The 15,371-nt window shown below is 32.3% G+C and overlaps 1 protein-coding gene across 1 annotated transcript; it reads right to left on the bottom strand.

Annotated features, from left to right (window-relative positions):
* Window positions 1–2,734: 2,734 nt before the first annotated feature.
* On the bottom strand, window positions 2,735–4,781 carry LOC116770030 (glucose dehydrogenase [FAD, quinone]-like). The gene is made up of 2 exons (XM_061527787.1): window positions 4,656–4,781; window positions 2,735–4,570 (listed from the first exon to the last, which is right to left on the bottom strand). The coding sequence occupies exon 2, from the start codon at window positions 4,418–4,420 to the stop codon at window positions 2,978–2,980; it is 1,443 nt and encodes a 480-aa protein (XP_061383771.1). The 5' UTR covers window positions 4,421–4,570; window positions 4,656–4,781; the 3' UTR covers window positions 2,735–2,977.
* Between the last annotated feature and the right edge of the window lie 10,590 nt (window positions 4,782–15,371).

The raw sequence follows: 15,371 nt of genomic DNA on the forward strand, positions 1-15,371 counted from the left end.
TTACATAGTTAAGAGAACTTTTATCAAACGTCATTATGATTACTTAAAATTTAAAAAATTCTTATTATTTCAAGCCTTCTTTATTGAATTCCAGTTAAATCAAAGACGTTTTTATAAAACAGCTGATATAAACTGATAACACAGAGGACTCTCATTAATTTCGTCTCTGAGCCACTATCATTTGTTTCTCGTCAGTCAATTACTTTTATATTTAATTAAGGTTCGATTGACGAGATTTTTTCGGATCTAAGAAATGCTTTATAGGCCCAGTTATTTGCAATTTCAGTAGACCAAAAAAAAAACGATAAAAAGAAACTAGTGCAAAATATTATATAATATGTACATATAAGATAATTTGGCTGAGAACGATTGTATGCGATATACGTAGGTACTTAGTACGTACTTTCATAAGTCTCATATTCGTATACCAAAAAAATAAGCATATTATTTACTGTTCTTAGTATTTTTCCTTAGGCTTCAAAGATAAATTTAATGATTTTAAAGTTTGTAGTAAATTAATAAATTGAAATAAATAAATATATAGATTTATGCGTCTTACAATAAACATAATGTGTTTATAGAAGTAAAATAAGCACACTCGGTATATTTTATAGACTGTGGTATATATTTGTAATTATTTAAAAATCCATACAAATTATTCTTGTTATAAAATGACGAATTATTACTTTTGTATACTCGAATAATTTGGGTGTAAATAAAAGATTCGGCTAAGATCCTACGGAGAACACGAAACATAAATATGGAATATATATTTAAACACAAGAAGCCAGAGTTTAAAGATACCATACCCGTAATGAATAAACCGATGAGATGAATACAAAACTATGAGCGAAACAAGGATTCATGTTCGAGCACAGAAAACTATGTGCAAACGAATGTTTTAATGTGTTTATTACGTTGAATAATAAATATAAACACACACATACGTCCATTTCGTAAGAAAATACTTTGTGTATGATCTTTACTATATATTTAAATGTTTTTTGAACTATTTATAAGCAATAATTATTAAAATCCTTTTTCTTGAAATTATAAGAGTAAAAATCAGCTACAAATGTTTGTATTGACTAAAGCAGAGTTTTCTTTAAGTCAAAAGGCCGTTCTGTAAACAACAATCTGTCTCTTTGATGTCATTACACGTCCGGGAAAATTGTTTCTGAAACAAACACACCTGTGACGGAAATAAAAATATTCTAAATGCCACAACATTCATATTATTTAATTTTAACATTTTTTACGATAACACACACGTAATGTCGTTATAATTACTTATTTATGCACATCTTGGACATAACTAGGATTTAATAAGCATGTTACAGCGACTAGGAGCTTGGTTTAACATTCGGGCAGATACTTATAACAATGACGTAGTATACACAAAGGAGTCGCACAATCTGTCTGTGAATAAAAATAATAATGAAGAAAGACAACGAAATACTTTAGACGAGACAATATAAGACTACAGAAGAGGTACACGGGTAGGTACTGCCCGCTGACATTAGACACAGTCGACGGAAAGATAATGAATACTTTACCTAGTTATTATCTTACGTACTTGACTCTAAAATAAAAAAAAAATTGTTAATTTATTTTATAGTTTTAATAATTATAAAAAAAAATATCAACCTAATGAAGTATGTATAACTTCAATGTTGAAAATAAATAGCTCAGTTCAACCTGAACCATTTCTTATCGTTTCGGGATCGTTCATATTATGTATCTTTTCCTCACTCAACAAGAGTTATATGTTTCACTATGTTGGTGTGTGTATTAGTGTGTGCATCCGTGCGTGTGTGTGTGTGTGTGATAAATATCGGACCAACAGTGTAAGTATCACAAGTATCATATCTTTTCCAAAATAATATAAGGCATTCGATTACTCGTTGTAGGGCGTCACGAGAGACAGTATCGTCGTTAAATGATAATAATTTTCGTTGTAATATTGGTTTCATTAAAATTTAATAAAACGTTTGTTCGTATACAATGTAAATGTAATAATAAGCTACGGACGTTCTTAGGCAGCTGTAGTTAGAGTGCCCTTCTATTAATTAATCTCAAAGAACTTTAAAAAATATATTTCTTCATCTGTTAATTCTTGTTATAAGTAAAGCAAGACCATGAAAATGTATATATTTATGCAGATAAATTTTAATAGTTGCTTTATTTCTAATTCAGATAATTTAACATTTAAATAAAATATTAGAAGATAAGGAAACATTTGTTTTTAGCTCGACTATGACCTTTCAAACTATTATTTGTTATTAACGCTAAAAGACTTGTGACATTAATTTTAAAGGAAAATTAGGGATAGCAAATAAGGAAATAATACGTAGAAAACAACCAAGGAATAGGTTTTTGTATGCACATAGATCTATTTCAATAACCCCGCTGGGTAAGATTAAAACCTTGAAAGTAGGGCAACAAAAGATGAGTTACTTTGAAACTACTTATTCATTGATAAAAATATTTTCCCCAACGGAGTAATAACTTCTCCGTATCTCTAAGAATAAAAAAGGATAGTTTTAAAATATTATACTGAAAACGTAGGGGCAGTGAACGACGGCCCACAAAACAAGGTTGCCTGACTTAATAACACTAATGATACGTACGACGAAGATAGGAAATTTTGAATTTGATGAAAATATTTTCATATTTTACTATAAACTTTTATTAAAAACATATAGGTATAAAAATAAACTCGTCTTAGTTAAATATTACAAATTTTGTACACTTTCTTAAATAAGATTTTTTATCATTGTATAATCATCTAAACCCCATTACTCCTTCATCTTCTTTCTGTATTTTCTGTTGTTTCTTGTAATAATCTGATACAAAAAAGTTTTTCCAAATAAATCTTTCAGTATTGCAGCTTATATCTTCTCGAATCGGTGAATCGCCCTTCCTTTAGAGCCTTCATTTAAGTTAACGACTTCATCATAGACTCTATTGTTAAGTGTCATTCTAATCCTCGATCTTGTAAAAGGAAATCTGATAAACGTTCCCCAATAGCGATTATAGCAGCGGCCGTATTGCCACGTGGCAAGTGTGGAAGTACCGAAGCGTCGGCAATGCGAAGATTTTTAACACCCTTAACTCTTAATCTTTCGTCAACCACTTGCCCGAGTGCGGCTGTTCCGACCGCGTGTTGTACTGAATGCGTCATATGTCTTGAATAACATTCCCAGTAACCTTCTTCATCAAAGGCAGGACATTCGGAAATATGAAGCTTCAAAATGGAGGCATTAAAGTTTTTAAATGCAGGCGTCTCAACCACTTGCTCCAGTAATTTTATTGCACGCACCATTTCTTCGACATCTCTTTTGTCACTCAAGTAGTTGGGAATAATTGCCGGTTGTTCGAATGGATCGGAACTAGCTAGCTTCACCCAGCCCCGAGACTTTGGCTTTAGCACTACCGGTGACACCACAATGAAAGAGCTTTCTTCGTTGGCTGACACCACTTGATTCATAACTTCAGGAGAGTGCGGAGCGGCAATTTCATATAACGATTTAACCATACTAAGTAACCCCTTGTCAATGTAAGCATAAATTAATTGTAAATTTGGCAATTCACATTCAGGCCTATCATTCAGTAATCGCCTAAGTTTAAAGTCGTAGCATTCGGTGTTCGCAAAAGCAGTCAGGTCAGTTATACTATTGGACGCTAATGGTCCGCTACGCATTAGTAGCCAACTAAGACCCTGCCAGAGCTTGGATCCAATAGATAAAATATTTGATGATGGCATAGAATCATGGTCGACTCTTACATTTATTATGGGCAAAACATGGTCAGACATTCCGTGACCTACGGGCAAATTTGCTTTGACAGGAATGTTAAATTCCTCTAAATGTTCTTTTGGTCCAATTCCTGACAGCATTAGTAATTGAGGAGTGTTAAAAGCTCCAGCACTTAAAATTACTTCTTTTTTTGTAAATATATTTAAAGTATCATTAAAACCTCTCGCTATAGTTACCCCTCTAGCTATATTTTCAGTATCAATAATTACTCCTGTACACTTTGTATTTTTAATAATTTTTAATGATTCCTTCACATTTTTTGTACCTAAATAAGCAGTTGCAGTGCTAACTCGTTCTCCGCCAGAAGTAAAACCCAGAATTTTAGAAACACCTATCTGAGACTTGGAATTTACGTCTGGATTATATGGAAAATTCACGGAAGTCAGGCCCTCGACAATCCTCTGGTGCCATGGATTGCCAGAATCACCAAAGTATCCTATCGGCGTTATACCAGAAGTATTATGATACGCTCCAGACGATTTTGGAAGTCTAGAAGGTTCCTGTAGTCCTTCAAATCTAAGAAAATACGGTTTAATGTCTTCCCAATTCCAGCCGGTAACATTAAAGTCGTAATCCTGCTTATTTCCTCGAGTGTACATCATGTAGTTAAGGCTAGTCGATCCTCCTAGACATCGACCTCGACTTAAACGACATTTCCCTCCTTTAGAAGAAAGACACGACTTGTTATTGGGTATCGTATCATAGTACCAATCCAGATTTGAACCAGTCAAAGCCAAAGTTGCTCCAGGTATCTAAAAAAATAAATAATAATATTTGTTATACTTTTTCCTAAAAGTCATGAAAGCCAACAGAGCAGAAGTATTATTATCGCCATACTCTTGTGAGGATGTTGGGATCTCCGCCTGCTTCAACCAACAGCACGCTATGTCCAGCCAGCGCCAGTCTCGCTGCCACCGCACTCCCAGCTGCGCCGGCGCCAATCACCACGTAGTCAAACTCGTCGCCGTCTATTCAAAGGATTAAAAAAATAAGACACTTTTTTCTATTCCGTTCACATATTTGTAATGGCTGAAATGCAATGACTTGCCATGGATATCATCGAAAAAGGGAAAGGATCTGCTAAACGAATCCGTGAGACTCTGTAGACAGCTACTAATCCATATTCCCAACAGGAGTGATGCTACTGAAACAATAATAATGACAAGTTATAGAAAAACATTCATTACATGGTAGTAAGCATCACACTGGCAGCAATAGGAATCCTATCTCATAGCTGCTGATGCGTGAACGGTCTTTATTTTCTTGGAAAGATTACGTTAGACGTTTTCCTACTTCACCACCTGATATGTTAATGACATAATTGGTTTATATTCTTGGAATTTTTTCTATGCACATTGTATTATATTATCTGGTATATAGAAACAATTCAAGGAATAGTAACTATGATCACAGAGTTGCTTTTCTCCTTTAAAGAGCTAAGTAGTCAATCAACAATGAACATTAACATAGTTCGTATACATTATTGATATGACCACGGCCTTCTAAATATTTTAAATTCTTTTGTGACAGACAACAAAGAACCTAATAAGTAATTGTTTGTTTGTAATTATTTTTAAACACAAATGTTTGTTAGGCATTAATCGGTTAAGAATAAAAACCCAAATAATTGAAGTCAATCACATTTGTATTAAGTGATCATTTTGTTTATTCAAAAAGTTTACTGATTAATTTCGCTCATATAACACTATAGTAAGTGAAGGTAGACTTGTACTTGTTCATATTTTTATTGGAATTAATTTAGATTGGCGTGTTATTGCGTTTTCTGCACCATATATTAAAATTACATCTTTTCGCTGTCTCTCTAAATTAACTTAAAAACACAAAAGGTATTTTAACTCTGATAGAGACACAATTATGTCATGATTTAGATTTCTAAAGTTTAAAAATTTTAATATTGGTTTCGATATATAACATTACCATGTATACTGCTTTACTTATATTACGAAACGATAGAAACGTTGCGCTATATGTAAATTTTAACTTAAAAAAATACTTTCGAACGACACAAATTCCTTAATAATATAGTTTGTAGTTTGTAAAGAAACACAAAGTTAAAACAGTTCACTTAAAACTTACTTTTATTTTTGGCCATTACAAATCCTTATGACAAGCATTGTATTTTAAAGTATGACGGAATTTAAATCGAGTTCTTTTGTAGGCTTGTAAATGAACGTGGAACTGACAAAAGAAAGAGTCAATGGAATAAGCTCAAGTAAAATAAATCATCACGAGCCGTGACGGAGATCGCTTTCTTGTTTCTACGTCGTGTTGGGGACAAAACATACAATACCTTAAGAAATAAGTGAAACACTCCTGTTTTTTACGTAATTGAAATTGAATTGTCAAGTATAATAACTTCATTTCTGAAAGTGCTCCCGAAATTAATACAAAATTTAAATTAACCGGAATTTATGCAGTAAAGTGTTAGCAACCCCAAATATAAAATGGGAGCCTAGGGTTGGTAAAAATAGGGCGAATCTTCATGGTTAGAAAAATTATTTAAAATATTGTACGTATTTGGCAGTTACAGTCGAAAATTATATACAAAATATGGTCTATTGTTAAGGATTACATTGAAAAATGGAGGGGGAGAGAATCAGTTGGAGGCGATAATAACACTTGTCATCCAAAACCTTATTTTTGAAACACGTTAATGATATCGACACGCTTACCATAAAAGACCAGATCCCATCGCAGGAGCTGCCTTGGTTTGAGATCTTGTTCCTTAGCGCTGTGTGTGAACCAGCGATACAACTGCTGGATCCTCAGTGTCCTGCAAGGAAAGAAGTTTTTAGAAGTGAATATAATACATTTTTTACAACGGATTATTTCAGAATATGGAAAAGGAGGTTGAGATAGCAGCGCATTTGATATTTTAGGAAAAACTATATATATTATAGGTATATACCTTCAATACAATAGAACAGTGCAGTTGTTGTATTGTTCCTATATTATTCTTTAATTTTCCCTAACGAACTCATGTGTAACATATGTTAAAACGACATTTAAAATTCAATGGACAACGCCTGGGCGAAACCATTGTATGGAAAGATTAACATACAACGAGTGGCGTTGCTTATTCTGCGGAACAAACATCTGGCCGTGTTACCCAGGAGGATAATGATACCGCACAGGAGATGTATCGACTAACATCAACATCGTGCAGGTCATCAGTTCCAGAAATGTTATTTTTGTTATAATGTATGTATGTATGTCTCCGTAGCTTCATAGTCTTCCAAGAATCCCTGACTGGCATTAACCAAACCTAATATACCTAGCGTCTCTATACTTGTCGACTCGGGTAAACATTAATTAAGTCGTAGGTGTATAAATAAGGGAAACAATTAAAAGTTCCGGCATAACTTATGCACATTACTCGTATTAGTAATAGTAATAGTAACTCCTAATGTAATTATCATTGAATAATGATTTGTAATGGCAACAACTCGCCATGTTCGGAAACTGACTGATCGGACTGATAAAAGTGTTCAATGACTTCAACACCAGACAAGTAACTACGCCAGTTTAAATACTGTTCACTACAAGTAAAGTATTTTATATTACTTGTGTTAACCAAATGTTTATAGTCCCAAATTTTATCTAAATACAGTATGAGTATCATAATATACATTATTTTATTATGATACTATATATTTATATATACATATTTAAAATGTGTCGATTTAGGAAAATGTACTCTAGCTTCGTAACAATAGAACATTTTTTAATTTGTGTGTAAAATGAAATACTCTCTTAATTCATTCAAGTTATGAATCTCAACACGTCTCTCAGTATATATTAATCATTGTTTTCTAGTTCATTATAAAACACAAACATCTTATTTCACAGTAAATTACGTAATTTCTTTTTACTAATTATATTGCTCCAGTAACACACGCAGGTCACATATTTTTTAACTTTTAAAATGTTCATTATCTGTACATTTGTTAACCTCACCTCACTTAAGGGTTATGTTTGTGGACGCGTTACGATGGAGTCATTCGTCGATATCTTAATCTTGTTACTTTTTATAAGAGACTTTTAAAGCTATATAGAATGTACTTAACAACGCATTAGTTGTGAACACGGAAGAGACTGATCATTGTAATTATACGAGAGCATCCTGTGTTCAGCTCACAAGACCGAATGCATCGTGTGGCTTATATGAAGACATTCCGTACTCTTATAACAACAAAGAAAAGAATAGATTTTCTTATGAACAAGTTGAGGATAATGAAATATACATATTTTTTTGATATTATTTTTTGGGGATATTATAATAACTAATCTCTATGAAACAAGGTGGACAAGTCCAGCCTCGGTCACAGGATATTTGTTTACTTATCCTATCAAAGCAAAAGATATGACTGGGATTCCTTGCACCGTGAGAGCAATAATAAAGTATACATTTATTATTGTTCCTGTTACTTGTATATTATCCAGAGCTGTTAGTTAAATACGGTTTTTGTATAATATACGTTACATCCAAAATCACTTCTAAGTCAATACAAATTTTTAAAATTTTCCTCAACCATAACAAAGCTGAACTTTCTAAACTAACCATTTCTTGTGAGCGAGATAAGTGAGTTATCCTGTTACTAAAACGCATGAATATAATTATTTCCATGTGACCATGTTGTTGACACACACACTGTACATGTAAAGGCGTGTGCTGGACGAGTACGAAAACTAAATCGTTTTGATATAATACATAACTAATAAATAGATTTATAATTTCCTTCCAAGTTACTAGTTGTCGATAACAATATTTCTATAACAAATATTTCATCAGCAAAACAAATGCTTTGGTTTGGTCATTGACCTTTACACTGCTAGAGGTTCAGGTTTCATATTTAATGCTATGACTTTATGGATTAACCTATAAAAAATTTACAATATACGATGTGTATATAAAGCATACAAAAAATATTATTAAAAAATATTTGTGTAAACGTTTAGGATATATTGAAAAATAAGAATCTGGGACCGAATTTAACAGACGACGTTATTTAGACGACTTTAAGGAAAACAATAAAGAGACAATAAACTGTTTAATCGATTAAAAAAAGGTAAAATAAGTTAGACCAAAGAAAAGATATAGTTAAGTACAGCAGAGCTTGGAACTTAAACGTAAAACTTGGTAACTTGATAATGACAAGTAAAGTAGTAATAAATGACAATATTCAATGAACGCATGAATGTGACAAACCTTCTGTGTCCGTCCATGATTCACAAACACAAAACAAAAACTCAACAAATACACAAAGTAATGTGTAGAGATATGACAATGATCCGAGTATCGAGAGCCAACTTGCCAGCATCGCCGTTTGCAGCCCTATATGAAGGCTCCAACATGAATCAAGCCAACAAACTAGAACTGTTAATATCATCAATTATGACATTAATGGCTTCCACAATATTGTTGTGTCGAGTTCGTTTCAAGTTCTCGTCCGGGTTCACAAAAACTAAACGTATTTAATTTACCGCAACGAAAACAACATGTTGTTTCAGAATCTTAAATCTAAATAACGTCGCTATAAAAGAAGTACCGAGTATCCGAAACTTGTATAATTTACGTGTAATCACCGGTCCCAGGAGCCAATCTTCAACCATTTTACTTTAAAGATTTTTGTATCAGTGAGTTTCAGGTATTCTTGTTATTTATTCGATGGGAATCACTCCTGGTTCCTCACTGAGCATAGGAGTTATAAATTATCCAACTAGGGTCACTTCTTCACATGTATATAAAGTTTTGAATTATTTATCTAAAAAAATGTGAAAATGCTACAGAGCTCGGTGCCATATACGACTAGAGCTCTAATCTGTCCGTCGTTATTGAAAACAAACGTAGCTTTAGCAGTTTCTCTTATTTACCTTAAGATAAGGGATCTGAACGAGTCCTTTCTTCAGATTCAGACAAGTATATTGTACAACCGTCCCTCTGTACAAATCATACATACACGTCCTTAAATAAAAGCATTTAATTTACTTGGGATATCAGAACTCTTATCAAAAAAGAAAACTGAACCCTATATCTATTATTCAGCAACTGAAAGCTGACCACGAAGGTCGAGCTCCGGGTGTTTGAAAGTATAAGACAATAGTGTAACGAGTGTGTTCGGTTCATTGAGTACATTACTCATATCTTAAAACTGTATGATTCAATAGTATATAAAGTCTTTTTAAGGCGAATACATAACAACGCACTACCTCCGCTTGTGTTCCAAGTGACAAGAAATACATATATAACAATTTTTTATAAAAGTCTCCGTACATTTAAAATATTTAACTCACTATAATAAAAATAATTCATTTAAAAAATCCACCAAGAAATAAACACGTAATACGTTTAAAAATTATCACCTGACCGCATCGAATCAGTCAGATAGCATCTGTATAGAGCTCTGTGATCACTACGGCAAGGACGTACTCGTATAAAGAGACCAACAAAACGTAAATTATATCATGAACTAACACTCAGATTGAAAGACGATAATTTCCAACAGGACATGTGATGTATGAGAATCACTTTATTATTTATTAAATCATTTTAATTTTTACCTAATGACATTTTTTTAATGACAGCAATACACATCGTAAGGTACCTCGCAGTCTAATACATTTGTTATCTTATACAAAGGCTCTAAATCAGTTTTATCAATATTACCTACAAAAAAATTACTTTCAGTTATTTGCCTCTATTAAACAACAATCAATCAATGATAATTATAAAATGTATAAGCTGTTATTTGTCATTCAGCAAATTAAAGCGGAAAATTCGTCTATCAATTTGGACACGGTCATTTTGGTCAAGACTTAAATGTGATTCAACCGCCCTCCGTCACTTTAACTTGATACAAAAAATATCTGGATGTAAACAGCGGCGTTGTCACATTGTTTATAGAGAAACGCTAAAGACATTATTCATTATATTTATTTAATTGTTATTCTGGAAAATGTTATATAATTATAATAAAAGACAATCAATAAATACTTTGAGTATTGATAAATTTAGATTAAAAACATGTTAAGAATTTAAGAGCTCGTATTCCTCTCGTCGGTTTCTTCATCGGCACAACATTTTTTGTACGTTTCTTGAGTTCTTAAACTCAACCGCCTTCTATTCTTCTACGTATAATCTGGATTTGTCGTAAGTAAAAAATGTAAATAAATTTTAAGATGTTTCGGTATTTTTTCGCATAAACTTAAATATTTGACGTACAATTAATTTAAATACTTCCGCGGAATGTCTATTTAAAATAATTTATTTTCAAGAAAATTAACGACAAATACTGTACATATTAAGAACAGATTCAGCAACCGATACTGGTTTGTCGAAAAATTTTGTTTTACCCCGCATATAGAGAACATTACAACTGTAACTTTGGCAATTTTGAAAAATAAGAAATTAATTAAAACCTATTTAGTGTGATAATAAATGAATCAGAGGCTACAGTCTCGTTCAATGCACTCAACATTCGTACACTACGACGGTAAGTGCAGACACGCACTGTTTAAAGGCCCGTGAAATTAATTACAAACCACACAACACATTAAACATTCTTTTAATTATATATTTTTTACTTAAGCAGCATGTTTTTAAGGACATTTTCTTCTTTAGCGACGGTTCCAACTTTGCAAAATTAAATACTGTATGTTATTAATAACTATTATCGCGGTAGTAACTGTCACGTGTCTCGGTTAACCGTCTTCATTATAATTAATTCTTATTAGTTTTTTAATTTAAAGCAGCTGTTGTTTTTTATTTTTAAAATCCATAACTCAACAGATGACAAATACAAACTTCAAAGATACTTAATAACGTAAAGTGTCTAAACAGAAACTTCAGCTGACATGTTTGTTATACAAATACTTCCAAAGACTAAAGTTTACTGATAGCTGCATTCCTCCTACAACTGATATTACAGAAAAAAACCGTAACTGAATTGGCTGTGCAGAAAACTGATTGATTTGAAGGAATCTCAGATATACACGTTGTCTTCGCACGTATTTTATATATTTATCGAATACAGGATCTCTTCCTTTGCAATGTATTGAATACATATTTTACCGTTCGCAATTTGTTGATCAATTTTTCATCAACTTTACTCCACTTTTTGAACTAAAATCCAAAGTTCAATACAGGCTATCGCTCCGAAATCCTTTATATTTGTCAATTTTTCGCTTCCGAATATAGTCCGTGGTAAATATAAAGAGAACAGACAGCAAGATGTTGCAACAACATTAATCATCATATACTTAATCTTAAAACGGACGCAGTGTACATGGACATTAAGCTCATGAGGTACTTAACATGAATAAAAGTTTAAAGTCGTCAGTTGTAGAACCTTCTCATTTTATTAAAACACCTTGTTTATCCTGCTAAGCCTCATTTAATTGTTCACTATCTATGAAACGACTCCAAAATAATAATTGCCAGTTTTAAAAGAAACAAAAAACCCATTCAAATAAATTAATTATCATCTTACGTCATTTTTGAGATAAATCCATTGAAAAAAAATCGGTAACTAAATGTGATGTTTAACGTATTAGTAAGTATGTAAAAAATAAACGTAAAAACCATTTTCCTCAACGGTCATTGCTATAAAAACAAACACTGCTTACGCTTAACAATTTTTCCTTCATACATCTCCTCACATTATAGTATTAACAGGGATTATCAAATGAGAAAGGGGAGACGACTCGTGTGTAGCTGACGTCCGGCGAACGCGTGGCTTAAGCACACAATTCAGGATCTCTTGAACACATATCTGGCATAATATTATCCTACTAATATAGTCATTGTTATCCCGCAGCCACCGGCACCACCTACATGGGGATGTTTCATTTTTTTATTTTTTTGTGTCGTTTCGTATTAACTCTCTTTTATTATCTTGGGTTGGAGGTATGTATGTATGTAACGGAATCTGAGCTTAATTTTCACGTTTTCTAGAAGTCTGAATAATTTGAAACTTTATTTTGAATAGTTAACAACCTCAAAATAAGATTATAATAAAATTTAAGTTATTAACAGAATAATTAAATTGAGAGTAAAAAGCGTGGGGTGCATTTGTCTACATTTCATGCCACCGGAATGATTGAAACATTCAATATCAAACACGCCACGCTTTTTCTCTGAATTAAATTATTCTGTTAATAACTTAAGTTTTATAATAATTTCTTTATGAGCTGATTAACTATGAACGATTGTTTGACCTTCAACTACTGTAATGTGATTTCTTTGTAATTGAATATTATTTTCTATTTTTTAGTTGGGTCAGCTATAAAAGCGGTTTTTTTTTTAGTTTTTTTTAAACTATTATTTTTTTTTATAAAATATGGCTATAGTTCATTTAATAGTCATATAAATTATGACAATTGAAATAAGTTACTGTGACATAGGACGTGAATGTGGCGCATTGTGTATTATTGAAACATGTTATTACAAGGAACATATTTTCCATTGAAACTGAAACTTCTGGCTCAAAGTTATAAGTATATAAGTGAATATTGGCACTTTTACCACTAACCTTTGTGCTGAAACGCGATACTTTACTTATTTTGACAAGATTCGTGTTTTCAACTATGAAGTCATAAAAAATGTAACATATAAATAACGAAATTTCTATACTTTTTGCCCTCAGAATATTTTCGAAATAACAATCAGTCTCCCAAGCAATAAATGTGAATGTTTATGAGGTTTCAGTACAGATAACCTTCGGCTGGAAATATTTTTTCAAGTGACATCTTTAAAAACTCTTCCAGTGACGAGGTCAAACTCGCAAAGCTAGCAGCTAAAAAGTACAAACCTTACAAAAGAATAATCTTTAAAACTCACTCGACAGCAGAAACCTGCCTTTATAAGACTTAGGGTTTCTTCTATGAGCTATTGAATCCAGATCTATGTCTATAGCTTTGCTAGAGGAAGCTCGCTATTTATTATTTGCTGGATATTAAAGTGTAATCAAGTAAATTAAATTCAGACTGTGCACCGGGAATCATTTACCTACTTTTGTAAAATTCTTATAATCTCGCAATTAATGACAGGTTTAATAGCAATAGTTAGGTGGCACAGTTTGAGGAATGTAATATTATTACTGCGATTCGTAAGTTTTTAGTAGAGGCGATAATATAGCGGGTTGAGTTCTACCACGGAAATTACCTACTTCATGACAAAAGTATGCAGTTTGCAGAGATTTGATGACGTTTATGAAAAGATGCAAGTTCAGCTATGAATAAATTATAGTCGTGGCAATTACCTACTACGACTTTCTAGACTAAAATTACAACAAATATCTCTACGATATGAATTTGTCACTAGACGGATAGTCGCGTCAGGTAATGAAAAATTTATTAATGTAGTCCTATCAGCTATGAAAGAAAACCATCAGGTCGGCGCGGAGTCTACTGAATACTCAAAGGCTCTTGATAAAATCAGTTATTCAGTGTTAATTAAATAATTGGATCTATTGAAATCTTATGCACGGCGGTTAGGTTTGAACCGAAGTGGTAGAGATAAAAGGATTAATATCTAGTTTCGTCCTGGGACCCGCTGGAGAATCTCACCACTCTAGTATCACCTCTATCTTTTAGTTAAATATTTTCATCAAAGACGATTTTCTAAAGGATAAGAATTCGAAACTATTCAGGTAAGCTGATCGTACCACAATTATAGTAAATTATACAAAGCTTTAGTCGCTGTTCAAAATTTAAATCAGTATCATTCATATTATTAACATAACAACCGTGTTCGGTAAACAATATCTAATTTCTACACCCCTGTGCTTGTTCGAAAAGTATTTGGTTGTCCCATTTCTCGAACCGATTGTGCTAAAAAACAACTTTTACAAATTAACTTTCAGACTTTTATAGCCGATAAGACTACATTAATAAATTTATTATGACTTAAATGTAAATGATGAAGCTGTCATCAAGTTACAAACACGATAAACAGTCATTTGTCAGTTAGGTATGGGTTCGAAAATCTTATTGTTGAATAAATGTAACTTCGTATGTATTTATTTATATTACTATTCTATGTCAGCTAATTAACTTCACTTACCGACTTTGATACCTCTTTTTGCATCGTACTGGGTTTTGTTATTGCCTTCAATGAATATTGATGTAATGAGATGTAAGATTTTCCCGGTACTCATTAAATGAAACTGAACTTTTTCTGTTCCTTGACCTTAGTTTCATTTCAATATAAATTTAGTTAAGATCGGAAGAAGTCGCTAAAGAAAAAAATTTCCTTAAAAACACCCTGCTTAAGTAAAATATATAATTAAAAGAATATTAAAAAGTGTTGTGTGGTTTGTAATTAATTTCACGGGCCTTTAAACAGTGTGTGTCTGCACTTACCGTCTTAGTGTACGAATGTTGAGTGCATTGAACGAGACTGTAGCCTCTGATTCGTTTATTATCACACTAAATAGGTTTTAATTAATTTCTTATTTTTCAAAATTGCCAAAATTACAGTTGTAATGTTCGATATATGCAGGGTAAAGCAAAATTGTTCGACAAACCAGTATC

Source organism: Danaus plexippus (genome assembly GCF_018135715.1).
Source record: "Danaus plexippus chromosome 13 unlocalized genomic scaffold, MEX_DaPlex mxdp_15, whole genome shotgun sequence".
Lineage (NCBI taxonomy): Eukaryota > Metazoa > Arthropoda > Insecta > Lepidoptera > Nymphalidae > Danaus > Danaus plexippus.

Coding starts and splice junctions, on each gene's coding strand:
- LOC116770030 (XM_061527787.1), bottom strand. CDS start 4,420: ATGATGTACACTCGAGGAAATAAGCAGGATTACGACTTTAATGTTACC.